Genomic DNA, 26,030 nt, shown 5'->3' on the forward strand with positions numbered 1-26,030 from the left:
CTAGAAGGATAATGCGTGTCCCATTATGGGATTGGTCCATGCAATGATGAGCGTCGCTTCTTACGGCATCACCAAATTGGTAAACAGAATGGTGAGAAAGGGTCAGAAGGTCACCAAAGGGATGGAACAGGTCAAGGGTTGATGATTGTTGGAGGGTTGTAGGTGGAGGAGGAGGAAGAGGAACGAAAAAGAAGTATTAGTAGTTTAATGAAGTGGATGAGTGATAAATGGGTAAAGGAAAAATAAGAAGAAAAATGAGAAGAAGAAAAGAAGAGGGAGAAGCAGTAGAAGAAGAAGAAAAATGAGAGGAATAAAAGGACAGGGAGAATCATTAGAAGAAGAAGAAAAATGGGAAAAGAAGAACAGGAAGAAGAAGAGGAAGGAGAAGAAGAAAAGAAGAAGAAGAGGAAGGAAGAGGAAAAGAACAGGGTGAAGCAGTACAAGAAGAAGAGAAATAGGAGAAGAAGAAGAAGGAGGAGAATATGAATAAAGGAAAAAAAAGAAGAGGAATGAGAAGAAGAAGAAGTAGAAGGAGAAGAAGAAGAGGAAGGAGAAGTAGAAGATAAGAAAATCAAGGAGATGTGGATAGGCGAGGGTAACAAGTCCAAGGAAAAGTATAGAAATAGGATAACGAAGTAGAAGGAGAAGAAGAAGAAAATCAAGAACATGTGGAAGAGCAGGAGAAGGGGAAGAAGAAGAAGTAGAAGGGGAAGAAGAAGAAGAAGAAGAAGAAGGAGGAGAAGAAGATAAGAAAATCAAGGAGATGTGGATAGGCGAGGGTAACAAGTCCAAAGAAAAGTATAGGATAGGATAACGAAGAATAAGGAGAAGAAGAAGAAAATCAAGAAGATGTGGAAGAGCAGGAGAAGGGGAAGAAGAAGAAGTAGAAGGGGAAGAAGAAGAAGAAGAGGAAGGAGAAGAAGAAGATAAGAAAATCAAGGAGATGTGGATAGGCGTGGGTAACAATTCCAAGGAAAAGTATAGAGATGGGATAACGAACAATAAGGAGAAGAAGAAGAAAATCAAGAAGATGTGGAAGAGCAGGAGTAAGAAATTCAAGGAAAAGAAGTAGAAAAGAAGAAGAAGAACAGCAACAAGAACCAAATTTTCAAAATATAAAAACAAAACAACAATTGGAAAGAATAATAGAAAACATGGAAGTAAGGAGTAAGACGGATAAAACGGAAGAGTTGACACGAGTATTATCATGATGGTGTTAATAAAAGAAAAGAAGGAAAAGGGAAAGCTGGAGAAAATGGGTGGAAACGCGAAAAAGTAATAGAACAGTGGAGAGATGAAAGTAGACGAGGAGTGTTAGGAAGAAAGATAGATAAAAAGCGGTAGACGAACAGAAGAAGGTGAAGAGGAGAAGGAGAAGAAAACTATGACATAAGTGATGATGAAGAATACGAAGAAGGTGGAGTAGTAGTAGTAGTAGAAGAAGAAGAAGAGAAGAAGAAGCTGATAATGACGGAGGATGGAGAAGAAGAAGAAGGAGAAGCAGAAAAAGAAGTAGAAAAAGAAGTAGTAGTAGTAAACGAAGGAGTAGTAGTAGTAGAACAAGAAGAAGATGAAGAATAAGAATAAGAAGAAGAAGAAGAAGAAAAAGAAGATGAAGAACGAAAAGGAAAACTAAAAGAGTAGATGTAAGTGCATAGTTCCTGACCATATATAGTCAAATATCCCAGGTTACTCAATATCTCCACATGTGTGTGACGTATATCGTATAATAAATAATGTGCAGACGAATTAGGTGGACATCCCTATACACCTTTGTGCACTGTAGACATTGAAATAAGGATGCAACTTATCAAAGGATGAAAAAGGATAAAGGATAAAGGAAGGACCCTACTGCGAATGTTGTGTACCATGACCTTTCTACACCGATGCCCCATGAGCCATGATCAATGCAAATGGTTATCTATGGAGATCCGTGCCATATGTCATACCTTTGCAGTTTGTAGACTACCCTTCACTGAATATCCATCTTCTTCTTTCTTTAAACTTCTTCTTCTTCTTTTCTTCTTCTTCTTATTCTTCTTATCAATTTTCCCAGTTCACCAACAATTACATAGCTCTTACAGTTCTTACATTATTATGGAAGTGCTCCACATCTTGCTCTGAATATTTTCATTTTTTACATGATTTTGAGAATTTAATATTATAAACATTTTAAAAGAAAATTTTACATCATAATATGCAAACTGCAATCTATTGGATTCGTGATCAATTTGCAAGAACTGATAACTTTAATAAAATTAAATAATTTGATACATTAAAAATTGTTCAGTATAATAAACTAGTGTATATTGAAATTCACTTCAAACTTCTAGAATTCTAGAATACGTGTATTTCATAGAGTTCCCATCAAATTTTCAGCTCTTTTAATTGCCAAATACAAGAAATATTTTTACCAAAAAAAATCATTAAAAACAATAGTTTTTGGCGTGACTGGAAAAAGAAGCCTTGAGCTCCGGCTAAGAGTTCTGAAAATAATGAATACATTTTTTAATCTAATAACAGCAGTACAAATGAAACAAGTCTGTTGATGGAGGATAATCTATGGATTAGTTTATAGATCACTTTATGGAATATCAGATTAGGTCATCAGAATGGTTTATCAATTCTCATATATAAGAAACTCAATTTTTTCTCTACAAGAATTGATTGATTGATTGAGTACTTTATTTATGTAGATAACAATATACTGGCTTATACACTTATATACAATAGCTTACAATACAGCAAAATTATAGATGAATTTACATAATATAGACTAAGAAAATAATTATTGAACTGTATATGATATGAAAAAGTAATTTGTAATATAATAACTATAGATATTATATTGTTATGCATCTACATAAATTGGCGGAGCTTTGGACATATCAATGTCCATTCTTCGGAAAGAATATTAAAAATATCCTCCCCACTAACTCTCTACCAAATTGGGAAAATATTAATGAAGAGATGTCAATATTATCTATACTATCAAAGTTGCACGAGTTACTTAATGCCTTCCTCTCCTAAGAACAAATATTCAAGTGAAGATGAAGCCATAATCTATCAACAATGTCCGTTCCCAACAAACGCAAAATTGAAGGATAGTATTGAGTTATCTCCACTTGATCTATTACATACTAATTAAATTATCACCCAAATTAAGGACCATCAATCTACTACGGTAGCTGAGAATACTCATAACGTAGCAAACTGGTTCCATCCTAACTGGTTTTCAAGATCTATCAATTAATTGATTGACTATGGAGATGAACCTGTATACTAATAAATGAAAATAGATATGTGTATAGAGACATCATTTAATAGGATATTACATCTCCTTGAAACACAGTTCCATTACAAGACTACATCAAATATTTGCTGTGATGAAATTAGGATACTAGTAATTAAGTTATTAAACAATTAACTTCAGGTACCTTTTCGTAGAATGAACAATTAAATTCAGGTAATGTTTCGTAGAATTTTTGCAAGATGTTGGCATAGTCTCAGGTGCTATTTTTCACGCCCGGAGTTTGTAATGAAGTTGTAAATTATTGATTGGAAAGATAAGGGAGATAATGAATGTATCTCCAGCACAAGACATGATATCGCCAATTTATTAGAAGTGATATGATCTGGTATTTTGGTTACAGCTTCTGTTATTGGATTAGAAAATTATCGAATGTGTTTAATTTATTACCTTGTTTTGTTGGGTGGTCTTTCGGTATACTGTAATCTACAGAGTTTTATTTCTGAGGATTTAATATGGAATTCTATAAACTGATCTATTCCATGCAAATTTCATGAAATACTAGAGTTATTATTTGATGCAGTTTTTCTTTAGATGATTATTCAATTGTTAATGGTTCATGAAAACCAAAAAACTCGAAGTCATTTCAAATTTGATACTACTAGTATGAAATACAAAAAAAATATTGGTTCTTGATTTCTGTGTAATCAAGATACATTATCTATAATAATAATATGACAATACTAGCAATATTCAACACGTGATAATGAGTTATAAGCATACCAGCATAGCTGCAAGAGTCAATGTCTTCTGAAGATGAAGAAGACGAAAAAAGAGAAAGAAGAACAAGAACTCAGAAGAAGGAAAAGATGGCATTGACATTGAAGTAAGAGACACTGAACTCTTAGTAAACAGGTGGTCAATAATATTATAGTAATATGAAGTTATTGAACTAAGTTATAACAAAGACCTCTGGAAGCATGGAGGTTGAAATTATTGAAGTTAGACAAGGATGGAGTACAAGAATGAGAAATGTGAAGGATGAAACAGAAGAGAGAAGTTGGGACTAGGAACCATGAGAGGAAGACGAGGAAAAATAAGTTTAATTTGAAGAGGGGAAGGAAAAAGAGAAGAGGAAGAAGAAGAAGAAGCTGATAATGATGATGATGAAGAAGGAGAAGAGGGAAGAAGAAGAAGCTGATAATGATGATGATGAAGAAGGAGAAGAGGGAAGAAGATGAAGAGGAAGAAGATGAAGAGGAGAAGAAGAAGAAGAAGAAGAAGAAGAAAAAGATGGTAAGAAAACGAGGAAGCAGATGGATGTAAGTGGAAGGATGTGGGCCCATGTACTGTACTTGCAAACAAAACTTTTTAAAGAAGTTCCAACAGGTCAGAAGCCTTTAAAGCTCCTTAGCACGTGTATAAAAATAAAAGGCACAAATTATTTGTATACGGGTATTCAATCAGCATGTGTAGGCCTACTGGCTTTTGAAGCAATAATAAGTAGCCAATATGGACACTAAGCACCTGATAGTAATCGAGCTCTAGTATGTAGTATATACAGGTACAAAGTATACTTACAAAACATAAATACCATGCTTACAAACACTGTAATACATTACTTGAAAAATAGTAAAAAATACGATTTCTCTTCACAGTAAATACATGAATGTACCATAATTGACCGAGCGAAGTGAGGTCTAAGATTCAAGTCGACGGTTTGGCATTTCTCTTAATGTTTAAATCTTTGAATGTTTGAATTTTTAAATGTTTATATGTTGCGCATTTAAGGTGAAACGCGGTAATAGATTTTCATGAAACTTGACAGGTATGTTCCTTTTTTAATTGCGCGTCAACGTATATACAAGGTTTTTGGAAATTTTGCATTTCAAGGATAATATAAAAGGAAAAAGAGCCTGTTTCATACGCCAATATTAGAGTAAAAATCAGAATATAGAATTGTTCCTGAAAAGTCCTGTTTGAATTGCGTTTCTGAATAAAATAAGTTTAGACTAACTTGGACAAAGTATCCGTGTTGCCAAATTCTGCGGAATTTCAATCTTTTCATGCAGGCTTATCTTCTTCTTCTATATATATAAAAGCGAAATGGCACTCACTCACTGACTGACTGACTCACTCACTCACTCACTCACTCACTCACTCACTCACTCACTCGCATAACTAAAAATCTACCGGACCAAAACGTTCAAATTTGGTAGGTATGTTCAGTTGGCCCTTTAGAGGCGCACTAAGAAATCTTTTGGCAATATTTAACTCCAAGGGTTGTTTTAAGGGTTTAAAGTTCGTATTTTAGCATGTATATTCTTCTTCTCCCAATCTCTTAATTATAATGAAATTTCCATATCATATGTTACTATAGAACTATAATCTAGATAGAGTACCTCTTCGAAACAGTTGTTAACTGGCAACTAAATTAATAATTTTGTCAGGTTGGCATTAAGTTGAGTTGACTTTGTTAGGTTGGCACCAAGTTGAAGATTTAATGCATTTATCGCAGAAAAATTGATTGGGCACTGCTACTTCAATCCTGGGAATATTATATTACTAGCCGTCAGGCTCGCTTCGCTCGCCATATCCGTTTAGACAGACGTTGAGTCTGGACCCCCGACTGGATTGTTCTAACATATGATAAAAATGCTCAAATGAAAAAATGCAGGCGAGCGAAGCGAGCCTGCTGATCTCATCCTCAGACGATCCAGTCGGGGGTCCAGGGGGCGGAGCCCCCTGGCTAGACGGATATGGCGAGCGAAGCGAGCCTGACGGCTAGTGACAGGATATAATCAAATTGACTACTGTTACATCAAATTGAATATATCCAGTAATATTGGCTAGCATGAAAAAAATCGCACAGTCTGACAACAAGGATGTTTTTTCAAATCTCAACTTATTTTAGTTAGAATATAGTGCATATTTTGATTCAGTTATTTGGTAACAGAAAGGCTCAACTAAGATATTTATATATATAAGTGATAAATATCCTGAAATTAGTGAGATCTTCATCCTGGAAGGTTTACTAGTTGTATTCTATTTATTTTATTCATTTATTTTTTTTACAGAGAAACACTGATTGGGAGAGAAAAACTGAGGATACTTCTTGTACTATTTCTTTCCCAAATTTCGATAACACTTAAAGTCCAAAATAGGGTTATGATTTCACTTTACTAAAATTTAGTCCATTTTCACTCAAAAACAACGAAAACTAAGATTTTAAATTTTGACGGTTGAAAACAGAATAACAAAACAAAAATATCACACTCAAATCACCATTAATTGGAAAATTTTCGAGTAATTTTACAAAATTTAGAGCCAGAAAAAACACAACTCACTGAGTATCTATCAATGAATGAATGATGGATAATCAAGAGTGGATGAATAATCAATGAAAGAGTCAATATAGCATGAATGAGTGACAGCATAAATGATAATTGGATGAATTAATTAATTAAAATATGAACGAATGAATGAATGAATGACTGACCAATGCAGCAGAAAGCGATCATGGACTGTGAGTGACTCCTGAGGGCGACATCGTCACGTGACCAGGCCAGCCGATGAATCATGTGATCCATGACGTCATACCCTGTGATGGCTGTCAGTCGCCAACTCAGCTTCGACAGTAGCAGCATTTCCCAGTCCTGGAAAATAGGGAAAAACCAAGGAAAATTATTATAAAATGTTATGATATTATGATCATATACTCTAGGTTTTAGTACCATAGAGATAAGATACCGTTGAATTAAAAGATACTTTTAAAAAATAAAATATCGAATTAAAAGGTTCTTGTATATATTTGTATATGATTTTTCTCTGCTTTTATGTTTTTCATCTGTTTATAAGGAGGAGGTGGCTTGATGATAATTGACAAAGAGGAAGGTACAAAAAAGAATGAGATGAAGAAAGAAAGAAGGTGGTACTAGAAGAGAATGAGAATGTAGATTTGTAGAAGAACAGTAAATAGAAAGGATGATAATGAGAAGTAGGGATGGGGAGAAGTGGGTTGAGGAGGAAGAGGAGAAAGAATGAAGAGGAGGTAGAGAAGGAGCAGAAGGATTAGACATTGTGGATGGGAGGAGGAGGTGGTAGAGGAGGAGGAGGAGGAGGAGGAGGAGGAGAGATGGAGCATGAGAAAGAGTCGAGAAAAAGATGGAAATGGGTATGCAACTGGAGGAGAAGATGTTAAGGAAATTATTGTAAAAATAATTGAGGACTGAAAATTGTGTGAAGTGAACAACTACAAGATTTAACCATTTCGGACTATGTGTAACCTTATCTAAATTTGGGAGAGGAATAGCATTAGGTTGCCTTATTTTTTCTCTCCTTATCATTTTCATGATGTACTTATTGTATGAGTCAATAAAGAATAACCTTATCCAAATTTGGGAGACGAATAGCATTAGGTTACCTTATTTTTTCTCTCTTTATCATTTTGATGATGTACTTATTGTATTAATCAATAAAGAATAAAGATTAGTTAGAAGCAGAGAATAGTATATTATTATTTATTTATTTACATATTATGGGAAAGAGGAGAAGTATGAGAAGAAGGTATTGGGAGAAAAGGAGGAGACGTTGATGGAAGAGGTAGTGAAGGAGAAAAAGGTGTTGGAAGAAGAGGTGAAGGAGGAGACGAACAAGAGAAGGAAACGGACGAGAGAGTAAATGAGGAGACTGAAATGAGGTAGTGAAGAGGAGGAGAAAGAATTGACAGAGTAGCTGAGTAGTTGACGGAGGAGTTAAAAGAAAATGTGAAGAAGATGAGGAGTTGGAGGAAGAGGAAACAGAGACGGACGATGGAGAGGGTGTTGGGAGAGGTGTCGGCGGAGCGGAGGAAAAGCCTTGAATCAGAATCGCAAGCTTGATGAGAGGAGGAGGAGGACTAGAAGGTGGAGGAGAGGTGAGACAGAGAGGAACAAATCCAATAACAATCACTTCAATGCTGGTGGTCATACAAACAGCTGACTGAATTCCGCGAACAGCTGATCTAAAAATAAATATCCAGTCGTCTGTCTCAGTTCAACACGTGTATATAATGACATTACTGTACTATATCGGTTTCTGTCTATAGTAATAACAGTCATTACTGACATAGCTATATGCAACTATCTATAGTAATAGTAGAGCATCCGCTATTTCATGAATGGCATGAAGCTATCCGTGAGAAAGTATACAGACATTGGCTGGCGCCTCATGCATAGACTTTATCAGACAAATTCCCAGCTGATGACAGTCTGAATAGTAGACAAAATATCGCATCGCTGAAAATCATACGGTGACGTATAGCCAAACTATGTTGAAGTGACACATAGCCTAGCTACATTTGGACTGTTGTATAAATTAGAATTGGAACCGTTTTGGGCGTGAGCCTGTGCTACTTTTCTGTAAGTTGTGTAATATTCTGAATGATTAAATAAATAAACTATACTAGTAGTTCTGTAAACAGTAGACCTCACACAGTATTCTCATCCACAAGAACCTGATTGAAACTATAGACCTTATGGAAATACAGCAATAGACTGGCTTCTCCACACATCTGTGTAATCACTTGTCAGCTGATTTATGATGAATAATTCTATAGTCTGATTTTTACTCTAATATTGGCGTATGAAGGAGGCTCTTTTTTCCTTTTATATTATCCTTGAAATGCAAAATTTCCAAAAACCTTGTATATACGTCGACGCACAATTAAAAAAGGAACATACCTGTCAAATTTCATGAAAATCTATTACCGCGTTTCGCCGTAAATGCGCAACTTAAAAACATATAAACATTTAAACATTAAGAGAAATGCCAAACCGTCGACTTGAATCTTAGACCTCACTTCGCTCGGTCAATAAGCTATATAACACAAACATGTTCTGAGATACAAGCTCTCTCCAAATCTCCTTTCTGCTTTACAATTATCAAAACATTTTGAATAATACCAGGATATCACTATTTAAAAGCCAATACCCAACCCCCTACCTTACCTTACAAACCCTTCAGGTTTCATCACATTTAAGGTTATGTTCATACTTACACAGTTTGGCTATACGTCAACCTATGATTTTTGAAGATGTGATATTCTGATTTTCTTCATTCATTGAACTCGTAGTTTGGGTGATTGGTTCGAATTATAGATTCCTTCATAGCTTTAGAATGTTATCTATGCTTCGAAATAGCCCACTGTCAAATCTAATCAATTTGTTTATCATGACAAATTAGGAATTAGAATTCAGTATAATTGGTATCCAGTTATGAATACTGTAATAATGAAAGTATGTGGTGATTCAGATAGATTAGTAAAGATTGACAGGAAGTGGGGACAAACATGTATACATGTTTGATATAATCAAGATATCATATGAAATAGAAGATAATATTGAATCAAAATAATTTTATGTTAATTATTTTTTTATGATAATATTGTTATAGTTTACAGATATAATTGAATATAGGACAGTCAATGAGAGAGGAAAATGTTTTGAACACACTTTCTAACTCCGCTGCTCTTAGATCAGCAGTAAGAGGGTAATCATTTACAAAGTCCCCAGCCCTACCACCTGTGCTAAGGGGATGAGGGTGGTTTAAAGATACCATTTCCTGGTTTTCGCATATACCTATAAAGCTATGCGTCTTACGGACATTATTAATATTGATATTATTAATGGTATTATTGAAATAGAAATCAATTTATAGAATAGTACATTATCAGCAATAGTAATTAGTATACAGTTGTGATAGAAATAGTATATATGGAATATAATATGTGATAGAAATAGTACAATTATTGTATTATAATAGGGAATGCATTCCTGTATGCTTGTTCTTATCTATGGTAATATGCAGTGGTCGTTGATTCTAATTCTGCATTTAGTTATCAATTAATTAATCTACGTCATCATTAACAATTTTCTATAATTGGGTGATAATAACGAGTGGGTCTATTAAGGGCGAAGCTTATGAAGTGGAACGAGATTTCAAATTTCAGATTGGAAGGTAGAGGAAGATCAGGTATTGTTCAGATCTTTCTGAAAATTGGAATGTTTGGATAGTTGAAATTGATGTTAAATTTTTTACAAGACTGAAACACATTGCAAAGTACCACTAGCTTAGTTGCTGCCGCCATGTTTTTCCAAGTAATTTACCATTAAAAGTATTATTCAAAATGTTTTTTAAAGTAATTTTACCGTAATTCCCCTAATATAATTTCCGTTTCTTGTAATTTCTTCAACACTTCAGTCCAAATAATTCTTTCAAGTCTAAAAAAGGGTCCACCATTCATATCGATCTCTCTCTTTTTTATGCACCCAAAAATGTCTTCAACATTCATTTAAATCTTTCCCATTTTTTGTCACAGATCCCAGTAACCGTATTTTTGAAAAATACAAATATCATTTGCATATAATATAGGGTCGTTAACCTTTGTCGTGGTTCGAAACACACACAATTTGCTCGAGTATAACGTTCACAATGTCTGACATTACATTTATCTTGCAAATGAATTTGAATATACTTCTTCTTCTTCTTCTCCTGACTTCCACGGTTTAGGCATGATTGCCTGTTCCAGTCTTTAAAATAGCCTTGGAAATTGAAATTTATCAAAAATATAATTAAAATTTAACTTTAAAATCGTGTCTAGTTTTAAGACCACTACTTGAATATACATTTGATAAATTTTTGACGTGATTTTGTCCAGTATAACGTTTACAGTGAGAGAGCGGCTGTCATTAACTTTGAAAAGATTTCAAATAATATGTAATATTATTTAAAATGATGAAGATATGAATATAATATCCTAGAATTGAAAATTGAAAACAACAGGCTTAGCTCAGAACTGTCTCTCTCCAGAATTTTGACGAATAAATGTTTCAAAAAATAAGGTTATGGTTAGACTTCTGATATCACTAACAGTAATCCTGCTGTAAGGACATTGTTTTACAGGTATCATTTCTCGCTCCACTTTTACGATCTCTACAGTTCCAACCAAGTTTTATAGTTTCTTGCATATGTTTTATCTGTTTTCTTGCCCTATTTAGCTACCCCGTGTGTATTTGTTGTAATCCTAGTGATAAAACAATGCTAATTCATTACCCTGGCCATAAAATGTGTGTACATGAAACATGAATGAGGTGATGGTAGAACATGTTATGATAATCTGTGACATGCGCATAAAACATGCGCAGTAGATTGAATTGCGAGGTCGTAAAGCATTGTTTCGAGCAATAGTAGCGTGGCTTGTAAATGTGATTAGCGTGAAATAATGTCGGCTGCGTTTTTGCCCGTAAAACTGGGCTGATAGGGTGAATGAGTCCAAGGGAAATTGATACGGTACTTTTGTTTTTTGCAGAGAAATTGAGCAATTTTGGCCTACTGGTTGCGTTAGTTGCAACTGTTGGCCTCTGGTGTGTCAGGTATAGAGGAAACGCACTTGTTTTATTCCTCACCAACTTATCTCTAATTTGGTAGAGAGTTAGTGGGGAGGATATTTTTAATATTCTTTCCGAAGAATGGACATTGATATGTCCAAAGCTCCGCCAATTTATGTAGATGCATAACAATATAATTATTATCTATAGTTATTATATTACAAATTGCTTTTTCATTTCATATACAGTTCAATAATTATTTTCTTAGTCTATATTATGTAAATTCATCTATAATTTTGCTGTATTGTAAGCTATTGTATATAAGTGTATAAGCCAGTATATATTGTAATCTACATAAATAAAGTACTCAATCAATCAATCTGTTGCTGAGCAGCAACTAAGTCACTAGTGTGCTTACGCCTTCAAGTACAGTACTATAAAATAGAGAGAAAGATAGGATCACATGAGGTGGCTCAGATTTCAAGATTTTTCTCTAGTGACTGAAAAATCTATAGTTGTAGGTACTAGAAATCGGGAACGATAGATAGGAGATGTAGAAGGAGAAGAGGAAGGAGGAGAGCAGAAAATAAGGTGGAAGCCGGAATAGGAGAATGGAAGAATAGGTGTGAGGGAACTATAGAAACCAGAAGATTATACTTGTTAGTTGGGGAATATGAAGGGGAAGTAGGAGGAGAAGCAGGAGAAAGAGGAGGACGAGGAGGGAGAAGAGGAGAAGATTACGAAGGATAGGAATATGAAGAATTCGAATAAGAACAACAACAAGAGGTGGAAGAAGAAGAAGGAAATTAAAAAGGAGGAGGTAGTGAAGGAGGAGGAGGAGGAGGAAGAATGGAGGAGAAGGAGGATGGACAGCAGAAGGAGCAGAAGAAGAAAAAGAGTAAGAAGAGGAGAAGAAAGACGAATAAGAACAATAAAAAGAGGAGGAAGAAGGAGAACAACAAGAACACGAAGATAAGGAAGAAGAAGACGAATAAGGTAATGGAAAAGGAGGAGGTAGTGATGGTGAAGGAGGAGTTAGTGAAGGAGGATGAGGAGGAAGAAGAGGAGAAGAGAAGTAAATGAAAGATAAAAATCATAATAATAATAATAATAATAATAGGAGGAGGAGGAGGAGGATGAGGAGAAGAAGAAGAAGAAGAAGAGGGAGAAGGAGAAGAAGAAGAAGAAGAAGAAGAAGAAGAAGAAGAAGAAGAAGAAGAAGAAGAAGAAGGAGGATTATCAAAGGGATAAGATACAAGATCACGTAGTCAACCGCTTTCCTATTCTGGATTAATGTGAAGCAGAGAAATTCATTAAGAAAGGTCTGAATAATATAGAATAGATCACAGTGATAATGATAATGACACATTGCCAATCGTCCTTAGTTTTAACTTTCCTTTACTTTTACTTCTAGTTCAACCCGAAACTAAAAACTTTTTCTCACTTTTACTCTAGTTTAACTTGAAACTGCAAACTTTCTCACACTTAAAACCTACATTTTACCAGGAATTACAAACAAGGTCATGCCCGGTTGATTTAGAGGTCATGGTCACTTGCTCTACTCACTGGCCAAGGCAAAAACAATTTACTACGATCATCCCTCTCGCTCTACCGCAGTAGTATTTCTCACAAAACCACCATTCCATGATATCGTACAAAAAAAAACACTTTCCCTTCTTGAGTCTAAAAAGAAGAGTAGTCTACCACACACTCACATATTAATACACATGGAAAATTCACAGATGTGGAAACATTATATAATTTATGTACAATCATATAAAATAGCTGCAAACGCGCCAAATACATCTTGTAATATTTCATATGATTATTTCATCTTGTACTCGTATAAAATACATAATATTTCCATGTCAATGAAAATGTAATTATACAGAGCGTCCTACGAAAGGTGTAACAAAGGAATACCATAGACTCTATATGGAATTAACAACAAAAAATGTTCAGTAAAATTTTGTTATGTCGACCTTAGTTTTCGAGATTTTTCAATATTTTTTATTTAAAAACGTTAATTGACCGAGTGAAGTGAGGTCTAAGATTCAAGTCGACGGTTTGACATCTCTCTTAATGTTTAAATGTTTATATGTTTTTAAGTTGCGCATTTACGGCGAAACGCGGTAATAGATTTCCATGAAATTTGACATGTTCCTTTTTAAATTGCGCGTCAACGTATAGGATACAAGGTTTTTGGAAATTTTGCATTTCAAGGATAATATAAAAGGTAAAAGGAGCCTCCTTCATAAGAGTAAAATTAAGAGTAAAAATATTAAGAGTAAAAATCAGACTATAGAATTATTCATCATAAATCAGCTGACAAGTGATTACACAGATGTGTTCAGAAGCCAGTCTATTGCTGTATTTCCATAAGTAGATCCATAAAGGTCTTGTGGATGAGAATACTGCGTGAGGTCTACTGTTCACAGAACTACTAGTATTTCCATGTCAATGAAAATGTATACAGAGTGTCCCACTAAAGGTGTAACAACGGAATACCATAGATTCTATAAGGAATTTGCAACAAAAACTGTTCAGTAAAATTTTCTTATATTGACCCCAGTTTTTGAGATATATCGATTTTTCAATATTTTTGAAAAACTTCAATAACTGAAAAACTATCAGTCAAAATAAAATTCTGAGGAATGGTTGGAAAGAGGAAGAAATTTACAATAATATTCATGTGGTTTGCTGCTTTGACGTTTTTGAAATTTTATGAGCGTTCAAACTCTTTGAAGACTGGCTTTGAACTCGACGAATGTACTTTTTTCTACTTTGAGCGCTCGAAAAATCAAAAACTTTAAACTAAAGAACACATTATAATAATCTTATTGAAATTTTCATTCTAATTCCAACCATATCCTTAGAAGTAGATTTTGACTGAATTAGATTTTTTAGTTATTGACGTTTTTCAAATACATCTAAAAAACGATATATATTTCGAAAACTAAGGTCGATATAACAAAATTTTACTGAACATTTTTTGGTGCAAATTTCATGTATATATCAATGGTCTGTGGCTGTTACACCTTTCGTGAGATAGGCCTAACTTGTATTTGATATCTTAAGAATCATAATATAAATGATCTTCACACACGCAAATATACATGTGATGTGAATACATACATTTACTCGTGTAAAATACATATTCCCATGTCAATAAAAATGTATATATGAACCTGAACATCTATGTGCATACAAAATACCTGCAGGCACACTAACACACATGTAAATAGACACATATTAAATACCACACACACTCAGAAAGGATGGAAATGAGACGTCAAGGTAGAGTAACTTCAAGAATAGGAATTACAAAAAATATAAAAAGAAGGTGTTTATAAGGTAGCAGATGACTCCACTTTTCCCAGACCTGGTGACTACCCAGCCGTGACTTTAGAACTCCTGAATTTTGGTATATCCTACACGACGACAAGCTATTCCTTCCGTAGGCTGTCTTCTCTCTTTCTCTCTCTCCCTCTCTCTCTCTCTCTCTCAGTGAGTGGGACATCTGCCTTCTCAGGTTTTGGTGAGGTGAGGTGTATATTCTAGATCATCACCGATTTGGTTGGTCAGTTTTTCTACGACGTAGTGTCAGATGGTACTAGCGTAACTAATGAATGTGCAACGCGTTGCAAATAAATTTGATACCGTTGCAATTGTTTTGTATCCTTTCCATCACATTTGTATCAAATCAAATTGATCGATATTGCGAAAAAAATTAAAATTTGCAAATCATTTGAAATTAATTACATTAGTCTAAATTAAAGAAAAGGTGGTGGCTTAAGATCAGCTCCACCTTTATTATCATCTATTATTGTGTTGTTGTTTGAGGGTTAAGTGTAAGAGAGGGCCGACTGCACCCTAACTTCGCACTCACAGGTATTAAATAAAGGCAGTCATTCTATTCTATTATCAAGTTATAAGTTACAAATATTTTCTATATGCTATTATCATAGGGAAAATATAGCATATTAAGAAGATATCCCATGGTCTTAGGCGTTTATGTTCTAAATTTCACTCTCAAACTCAAACTGAAGCTTATAGCCCAAGTAGTTCATTTCGTGAAGCTATGTAATGCTGGTAATCTCTCACTGTGCCGTTCTTACACTCTCACTCGGCTAAAACAGTAGGCTAATAATCGACCGTAATCGGCTAGGCTTGAGATAGCGAAAAATCGGCTTGAAATTTGGAACATAAACGACCTACACCATGGGATATCTATTTTTTGAAATGAATATCTAGATTTTTTGGGATATCTTCTCTTTCTATCTTTTCTCTTTGCTATGTTATACTCCAAGATCCACTTCCTTAGTGTTCGGAACTCACCTAAACTTTAGTTCCACTAATCTCTCATTATTACCATACCAGGAACCAAACAATTTTGAAAAGTAATCATTTTTGTTTGCAAAACAGAGACAACTTTGTATCAAAATTATTTCCGTATCAAATTTTCTCGCAACGAAAACCCCGTTCTGTATCAAGTTATCCGCGGGAACCCAAAGGGAGTTAATAGATTATCTTCTTTCCAGCGTATCCTTCTATATTTCCTCCAGTTCCAATTTCATTTTAACCATGACTTCCGTACTCTCCTCGCTCTGCTGATCTTTTGATGACTATTTCCCTTCTTCCTCTTCTTCTTCCTCCTCCATCTGCTTCTGCTATAATTTATTATCGTCTTCCCACTAGAAAACCACCCTGCTAAAGTCATCCACTAAGAAACCACGAAATGAGTATCCTGAGGGTTTCAATGTGTGTTGAAAAATAATTAGAGAATAATTAATGTGCTGGTAGTAGGGAGGTTGGTAAATCAGTAACGTAGAAGGAAAGTAGAAAAAATTGAGAAAATCAAAGAACGAGGAAAATTGGAAAAGTTAAGAGAAAATAAAGTTGAGATGATAAATAAAAGGTAAATTGGAGACGAAATTTATAAAATGTTACAAGAAAATATTATAATATAGTGAAGTGATGTAAGACGAAGTGAAGGTGAAGGAATAGAACGACAAATACAGATGAAAAACAAAACTTAATAATTGTAAAGGCAAGATTAATTGGATAGAATGTTGCTAGAGAAATGGTTTGATTAATTTGAAAATACAGTAATTAAAAGAACATGATTTCACTTTACAGGAAAACGGAGATATGAACAGAAGGAGAAGAGGAGGGAGAGGAAGAAGAAGAAGAAGAAGAAGAGAAAGAAGAAAAACAAGCAGAAGTGGAAGAAGAAGAAGAAGGGAAACACGCAGAAAATTGGAAGAAGAGGAAAAAGAAGAAAAGTGGGAGAGAAGAAGAAATAGAAGAAGAAAAGAAGATGATGAAGAAGAAGAAGAAGGGAAACAAGCAGAAGTAGAAGAAGAAGAAGGGAAACACGCAGAAATTTGGAAGAAGAGGAAAAAGAAGATGATGAAGAAGAAGAAGGGAAACAAGCAGAAAAGAAGAAGAACAAGGAGGGAAACACGTAGAAAAGTGGAAGAAGAAAAGAAGAAAAGAAGAAATAGAAGAAAAAGTAAAATACAGAATATTTCAGTGAAAGAAGGAGAATGAAAAGAAGAAGATGAAGAAGAAGACAGAATATTTCAGGGGATGAGGTGGTAGAGAATGATGAGGGGGAAAAGAAGAATAAAAAGAAGAAGAATACAGAATATTTTGGGGGAATGAGGAGAACGATGACCGGGAGTAGAAAAATAAGAAGGAAGAGGAAGAAGAAGACGAAGGAAGAAGAAGAAGACGAAGGAAGAAGAAGAGGAAGAGGAAAAAGGAGAAGAAGAAATAGAAGAACAACAACACAAGAAATAGAAGAAGAGAAGAAAAAGGAGAGGAAGTAAAAGGGAAAGAAGCAGCAAAATAGAAGAAAAGAAGAAATAAAAGAAATAGAGCAAGAAGTAGAAGAAGAGAAAAATAAGAAAGTATGTAATAAAGGGTATGAGAAAGAAGAATAACTGAATCAGTAGGCCTAATAATGGAATGCAATTTGAACAACAACTAACTGTAGATTTCAAAAGCCCACAGATTGTTATCTCAAGTCAAGTTCATGTGAGAAATTTTATTATTTCAGCATGATTGACTTCCAAGAAGTGATTTCCATTCTTTGAGCACTACCACTGGGAACCAAACCAGAACCCATTCACTACCCGTTCCAAAAATATCCACACTTCTATTCTTCAACTTCCACGAAATTAATTCTTTGAAAACCTATTGACGAGTGAACCTCTCCACCAATAGGAAACCAGCATTCTATGTTTATCTATAATGGAGAGGTATTTAGAAACCTCGTTGAGTTCTAAATGAAAGCTAGAAGCGGACAATACTATACCTATTACGGAGTATATAATATCTATAGCTTGAAGATCATATATATTGCAGTGTATATTTCTAGAAAGGGACTATACTATACCTTTATAATATCTATAGTTTAAAGATGATATATTGCAGTGTACATTTCTATACCTATTATGGAGTATATAAATCTATATACAGTATATATATTCAGTATATAGGATCGGACCACTAATACCTGTTACGGAGTATATAATCTATAGTGAGGTCCACGTGATAATGGCAGTATTCGCATTGGTGTTGCTATCCTTGTCTATCATTCCACAAAGCAGATAGCGCTATCCTTCCCTAACTCCACAATTTTGCCAGATATGTTATTAACAATAAGAATTAATAACCTATTTACACCTTAAAATAGCCTAAAGAAATATAAACCTATTATACCAAAACCCCCATTTGTATACAATATTGTCACGTTCCTTTTGATGAGAGAATAATAATATCGATCAACAAATTTTTTAATCTCAATTAAGAAAATAGATTATTTTAAACAAGAATTAACAGTTAATATTACATCAGATATAGGTACTGGTGGTATCAGCTATACAAGGCAGAGAATTGGCAAAGCTGTTCCCCTATCTTTCTCCACTGCCTTTATAACGTGGACCTCACTATATAGTTTTAAGATTATATTATATTGCAGTATATATTTCCAGAAACGGAATACACTATATACCAATTACGGAGTATATAAATTATATCTGTAGTTTAAAGATAATATAAATATATTTTAGAAAGTGACTACACTATACCTGTGACGGAGTATATATATCTATAGTTTGATGGTTATACATATATGGAAGTACGTATTTCCTGAAATGGAACGACACTATACCTATTTAGGGAGTAAACATATCTACTGGAGTTTATATACTGCATTATTATATATATTTTGATGGATTTTATATACCTGTAGTTGGAATCTATTGTATTGAACTATTGTTCCAAACTGAAGGGTCATTCCACTGTTATTCGACTATTGAGTAAATTCTTCCTGTTGAATTGGAGGCTCTTGTGTTGGGGAGGTCGAAGTCAAATTCTTCGAGCAGAGGACTCAATCACACATGGCTTGACGCATGAGGGCCGAATATTATGAAATCATGTGATCCATGTGAAATCATGTGATCCGTGCTTTGTGTATGACATGATGTGATCGATTGTGAGAAATTTTAGTTGAGATTCGGATCAAACTAGGAAGCAATTTATTATTCGGAAGTGAAGTTATATGAGTATAGAGATTGGGGAATGAATGAGTATTGTTGCCCAATACTGAATATTTCGAGACAAATGATGGAAGAATGAAGAGCAGAAGAAGACGAAGACGAAAAAGAAGAAAATAAGAAGAAGGAGAAGAAGAAGAAAATGGAGAAGAATACAAAATACAGGAAAAAGAGAAAAATTGAGAAGAGAAGAGGAAAAATAATACAGAATACAGGAGAAAAAAGGGGAGGAATTATTGAGAAGATAGAGATAAGAAGAGAAAAATTGTGAATTTCAAGAAAAAAAAGAGGAAAAGAAGTCCAGGACAAGATAAGACAGGAGAGAACAAGAACAAGACAAGAAGAAGAATAAATTAAATGAGGTACAGAATATTTCAAGGAATAAGTAGAAGAAGATTGAGGAGAAAAAGAAGAAGATGAAGAAGAATGAAACTGCAGAATATAGGATATTTCGGGGAAATGAGGATGAAGAACATTGGGAGGGAAAGGACAAGAAGTGGAAAAAATGAAGAATAAAAGAGAATTGAATTGAATAAAGAAGAAGAAGAAAATGGAAAATTTCAAAACTAAATTAGAAGAGAGAATCAAAAATTTCGGGAAAAAGGAGAAGAATACAGAATATTTCGGAGGAAGAAAATAATGATGGGTAGAAAATAATAGAGGATATTTCGGGGGAAGGAAAGAAAGATGATAAGGGGAGAAAAAGAATATGGGAATACAGAATATTTTGGGGGTATAAGTAGGATGAGGATCGGGAAGGAAGATGAAGAAATAGAACAAGAACAAGAAGAAGAAGAAGAAGAGGAGGAAGTAGAAGTAGAATGAGACGAGGCAGTAGAGATAGAAAATCAGGAATAGTATTTGCAGGTCTGTATCAGCATAAATACTGTATAAGGAAGAAAAGATGAGATTATAGTTTCAATTAGTTCAGTTAGAAGTAGAATTAAAACATTCAAGTGAATATTAGTTAATTTAGGGTCCAAGAAATGAATCCCAACAAATAAATAAACTATGATTTCTTACCTATTATCTTATAAATGATTCAATCAACAATTTACTACGCTGTTCATGAATTACATATTTCAAAATACTATCATGATTAATAAATAACAATTATGTAATTATTTATTCAATCCAAACTATTGATAATAATAAATTGAAGAAAGTACAGGAATTCAACCAGGACATTTCCTTATCCAATTTCATCCTTGCCTAATTCTGGTGTCGAGGCTCATTAGGATTGGTCACGGGGTCTGACTTTCTTTACAATCCTGTATGAAACTTCCAACTTCCTATATCCCTTACATTGTCAGGCATGCGCCCTAAGACTTATTAGGTTACATCCTTTGCTTGGAATTCTTTTCTTTTCCTTCTCCTTCTAATTTCTTCGAGACGACCACAGCACCAACAATCCTGTGGTGTCTCTTCCCTTCCACCCTTCTTATTCTTCTTCTCTTCTTCTTCTTCTTCTTCTTCTCCTCCATCTTCTTCTTCCTCTTGGATTCCTTGCGGTATCGTCGTTCGTCTTGTGATCACCCACCCTGGTTCCGCTCTCCCGGTACGTCGCTTAACTTCTGACTGATTGTCACAGGCATGTTTTTTTCCTTCATTTTTCATTACATAATTGCGCGCAACCCTTCGGCGCAGTAGGTAGATTTCTTAAAGATAAACCTTCTTCTGATACACGTTAATAAACTTTGGAAACGAAGAGAATTCTGTCTTGATTTTCTGTGTCACACTGTATATCCGCCGGAAATTGTGAGGAAGTAGAGTGAATCATGGATGAAATAATGGAATGAAGGAAAATTTCTAGAGGAGTAATCCTAAAGGGGTTTAGGCCTAGTGGAAAGATAAAATTCATTTTCTGAAGGAAAAACGAAATACTGTATCTATCCTTCCTTAACAGGAAAAACCTAACATCTTTCCGGATACAATTAAATTATTACAATTATTGAACCTTTTTGTAGCTCATTAATACTGTATTTAGTAGATCCAGGAAAAACAGTACAAAATAATATATTAATGCCAATAAAGACTGATAAGAGCATTCATCGGCCTACATCGCGGTCAATTCAAGACAACAAGCATAAAATAATAGAAACCACAAAGAGTGGGCCTAATATCTACAAGGAAATATGTTATGAATAATTCATAATTATTCATAAGTGAAAACAAACACAAAAAATCTGGTGTGGCGCACTCACACAACTTTCCTTGCCGTTATGAAAATTGATCACCTGACGCTAATGTTCCCGCGCATCTCAAGTCTACTATTCAAAGATTTGAGCCAGCTGGTGACAGGGCAATAACGCTGGAGACACACGAGGTCTGCTATCTCTTCATATTGAATCATTCAATAGAATCAACAGTTGCCAACAGTTTGCAATAATTGGATAATCACATTTTCTCGAATTTCGAGCTTATTTTTAATTTTAGGTGAAAATGTTACTGAACACTAATTGTAGAGATTCTCATGCTTAATCTTTTCCACTTGGAATTTTTTTATTTAAATTGTATCTAAAGCCTGATAATTGGGAATCTAAAATCAAACTTTGCATAGATGGGGCGGAGCTCCTGAAATTTTTACAGATATGGGACTTGCGGCAGTTGATAGAGCTTATCAATGACTATTGTACGTATAAATTTGATCAACATAGTTGGAGCCGTTTTCGAGAAAATCGTGAAAAACCCTGTTCTTTAGCACGTTTTCGCCATTTTAGCCGCCATCTTGAAATGCATCTGATCGAAATTGTACGTGTCGGATCCTTATAGTGTAAGGACCTTAAGTTCCAAATTTCAAGTCATTCCGTTAATTGGGAGATGAGATATCGTGTACACAGACGCACATACACTCATACACACACACACACACACACACACACACACACACATACAGACCAATACCCAAAAACCACTTTTTTGGACTCAGGGGACCTTGAAACGTATAGAAATTTGGAAATTGGGTACCTTAATTTTTTTTGGAAAGCAATACTTTCCTTACCTATGGTAATAGGGCAAGGAAAGTAATAATAGAAACCACAAAGAGTGGGCCTAATATCTACAAGGAAATATCTATAATTCATAATTATTCATAAGTGAAACAAACACAAAAAATGAAAATTATTACTAAGCAGTTTACCCTGTTGTCAATATTTTGAGTAGCAGAAGTCTTCGGGGTGATTTACAGCATTTAATTGGGATTTTCGTTTAATAATTATTATTCATTAATTAGCATTTGAACAAATGCAACTTCCAATTTATTTCCATCTGTAAATATCTTATGCTTATTGATTATTAAAATTATCTCTCATACAAGGATCTTCTACAAACTGATATATTCGTATACAGCTTTAAAACTCAATGGAGATTTATAGGACGTCGCTACTTCATGATTAATCTCTGTCTAATTATCTACAGTTATTATATTACAAATTGCTTTTTCATATCATATACAGTTCAATAATTATTTTTCTTAGTCTACATTATGTAAATTCATCTATAATTTTGCTGTATTGTAAGCTATTGTATATAAGTGTATAAGCCAGTATATATTGTAATCTACATAAATAAAGTACTCAATCAATCAATCAATCTAGAGAACGTCTGGCTTCATTCATGAAACTTTTACATGTTAATTTCATTGCGTTGTAACTCCAGTCATAATAGCCTCGTATTTATTGTGATAAGGCTGAATTTTCTTGAAAATTTACTTTGAGAATCAGATCAAAGAGAATTTAATCGAAAATGTTGTTGGATTTATTAGTGTTTAATCAGGGAAGATACAACGTTAAAATTCATTAATATATTTTCTATCTTTTTATGATTCAATAGAAAAAGTTGATGATCATGATATATTGATAACTGCAAATACTGTATCAGTTATAAGATACACTAGAGTATACGTATTAGGATACGAACAGAAGTCGATATAATATTATGTAGATTTCAGCTCCCTAGCTTTCTCCTTTATGCTATACTAGCCGTCAGGCTCGCTTCGCTCGCCATATCCGTCTAGCCAGGGGGCTCCGCCCCCTGGACCCCCGACTGGATCGTCCGAGAATGAGATTAGCAGGCTCGCTTCGCTCGCCTGCATTTTTATCATGTTAGGACAATCCAGTCAGGGGTTCAGACTAAACGTCTAGCTAAACGGATATGGCGAGCGAAGCGAGCCTGACGGCTAGTAATATAATATTCCCAGGATTGAAGTAGCAGTGCCCAATCAATTTTTCCGCGATAAATGCATTTAAATCTTCAACTTGGTGCCAACCTAACAAAGTCAACTCAACTTAATGCCAACCTGACAAAATTATTAATTTAGTTGCCAGTTAACAACTGTTTCGAAGAGGTACTCTATCTAGATTATAGTTCTATAGTAACATATGATATGGAAATTTCAATTATAATTAAGAGATTGGGAGAAGAAGAATATACATGCTAAAAGGTGAACTTTAAACCCTTAAAAACAACCCTTAGAGTTAAAATATTGCCAAAAGATTTCTTAGTGCGCCTCTAAAGGGCCAACTGAACATACCTACCAAATTTGAACGATTTTCGTCCGGTAGATTTTTAGTTATGCGAGTGAGTGAGTGAGTGAGTGAGTGAGTGAGTGAGTCAGTCAGTGAGTGAGTGCCATTTCGCTTTTATATATATAGATCTATATATCAATAACTTCAAATGTATTTAGCAATGTTCAGTAGCATCTATCTTTTCTCAAACATACTCATTTTGCTCGCAAAAAATGTTGTGACCTTTTGTTTATAGCAAACGTTTTTGGAAAATAAAAACCAGGCCTGATAAATTTCTCAACTTGTCCAAAGATTCTGTAGTACAGTAATGTAAAAGCGTCCACAAATTTCTCAAACTCTTTACTCCTGACTAGATTAATTTACTCACAGAAGTTTTCACAAAAATTCATCCCCAATTTTTTCCCAACTCAAAAAAAATCCGGTACCGTTTCAGATTTTTCAACTTCATTCTAAACTAGTTACAAACTGAACACCCCTCGAAATACGGAAACAGGTTTTTTACAACTAGATCACGACAAACACAGAGAAGAAGTAGAAGAAGAGAACGAAGTAGAATGACAAAAGAATTTTTGCACGTCTAGTAAGCGTCTACTTGAGATTAAAGAGAGAACCTGCTCGGCCATAAAGATACTCAATGTCTATCAGATCGAAACTACTAGAGAAGAATCGGATGAATGGTGGTCTATTATTTTTGCTCGACTAGGGGATGATTTTTATAATAGCTCGCTAACTATTGGGGAGGCCTGGGAAAAGGGTAGTAAAATGGGGAAGTATAGTAGACTATCCAAGGATTCTTATCAATGTTATTCCTGAAGTCTATGACAGTATCTGGGCCCTCCATCTTATCGAATAGGAACTCCCATGAATCTACTGGGCTATATTTACTATTACTGCGTACACCAATGTACACTACAGTATTACATATACAATACATCACTATACTACGCTATAAATACGACTATTGTACAGAATATGATAATAATAGATTGGAGACGCACAAAGTAGAAATATTGCTCATAATGTAGTAGACTGTTATCATCCTGCAGTCAGCTCATACGGTACTATTAAAGTACGTATATTATACGTAATAGTGGTATAAAATGAACTATACACGTACAGTACCAGTGACGTAGTAGTCTATACTACGTATGCTAGTGAAGAGTTCCCTGTCATGTCATCCCAAAATCGAATAATTGAGAATTTAGTACACATAATGAATTTATGATGCAATATGATCTCGACGTAGGTTTTTGTCATTGATGAATTGATAGTAAAATGATTGGGAAATAATAATAGAAAATGTAGTTGAGTAGACATGAGGAATTGTACCGTTCAACGTCTTCCAGATAGGACAATTCGTGAAAATTGGATGGTTAAAAATGATTGAAAAATAACAAAGAAAAAGAAAATTAAGAAATCACAAGGTACTGTTTCATTTAACGTCTTGAAAATCGGACAATTCGTGAAAATTGAATGGTTGAAAAAATGATAATAGAATAATTGAAAAATTACAATGATAAATGAAGTTCAAGAAACTGTTTCATTCAACGTCTTTCAAATAGGACAATTCGTGAAAATTGAATAGTTGGAAAAAAATTTGGAAAATAACAATGAAAAATGAAGTTGAAGAAACATGAGGAATTGTTTCGTTCAACGTCTTTCAAATAGGACAATTCGTAAAAATTGAGTAGTTGAAAAAATTACAATTAATATAAACACCGTAGTTGATTGAATAAATAAAAATATAAATGGATGAAGCAATCATTATCAATGTATAAAAAATAGTTTGAAAATTCCTAAACTGAGTATGAATAATTATTATCACCAAATAATATAAATAATTGATTAATGAATAAAAAATAATCATCAATTAATGAAAAAAGTGAAAATTAGTATAATAACTATCATGACTAATTAATAAAAACTATCATTACTAACGTGAATAAGAATAATCAGGTAATAGAATAAATGAGGAAAAATGGACTGGATAAAAAGTAATCATTATCAATAACCTAAATAGAAAAAATATATTAAGAATCAATAAAAATTGATAAATCAATGAATGAAACAGAGGAAAATAATAGAATAATTTGTTAAACTTACCAGTAAATCTTTGGGCGTAATACTGTTCTCGGTATAGTCACACAGCAAATCGACAGACAACGCGTGACATTGTCGTACTTTGGATGAGACAAGCAGACAGGAAGCTCCCAAAATCTGCAGTTGTGTCGTTTTGATGGGGCAAACACACAGAAATCGATCCAGGAAGTTTATGGACAGCGGAAAAATTTGGTTTTCACATTTCTGTTCTTCGCACACCTGT

The 26,030-nt window shown here is 34.2% G+C and overlaps 1 protein-coding gene across 1 annotated transcript in view; it reads right to left on the reverse strand.

Moving 5' to 3' along the window:
* Window positions 1-26,030, reverse strand: part of LOC111044416 (G1/S-specific cyclin-D2) — a 106,340-nt gene that overhangs the window by 74,144 nt on the left and 6,166 nt on the right. Inside the window, exons 2-3 of the mRNA XM_022329567.2 lie at window positions 25,811-26,026; window positions 6,750-6,906 (exon numbers count right to left, since the gene is read on the reverse strand). Of these exons, the coding sequence (XP_022185259.2) occupies window positions 6,750-6,906; window positions 25,811-26,026 (373 nt within the window). The remainder of the gene's footprint in view (window positions 1-6,749; window positions 6,907-25,810; window positions 26,027-26,030) is intronic.

The sequence above is a fragment of the Nilaparvata lugens genome, chromosome 12 (genome assembly GCF_014356525.2).
Source record: "Nilaparvata lugens isolate BPH chromosome 12, ASM1435652v1, whole genome shotgun sequence".
In the NCBI taxonomy this organism is placed as follows: Eukaryota; Metazoa; Arthropoda; class Insecta; order Hemiptera; family Delphacidae; genus Nilaparvata; species Nilaparvata lugens.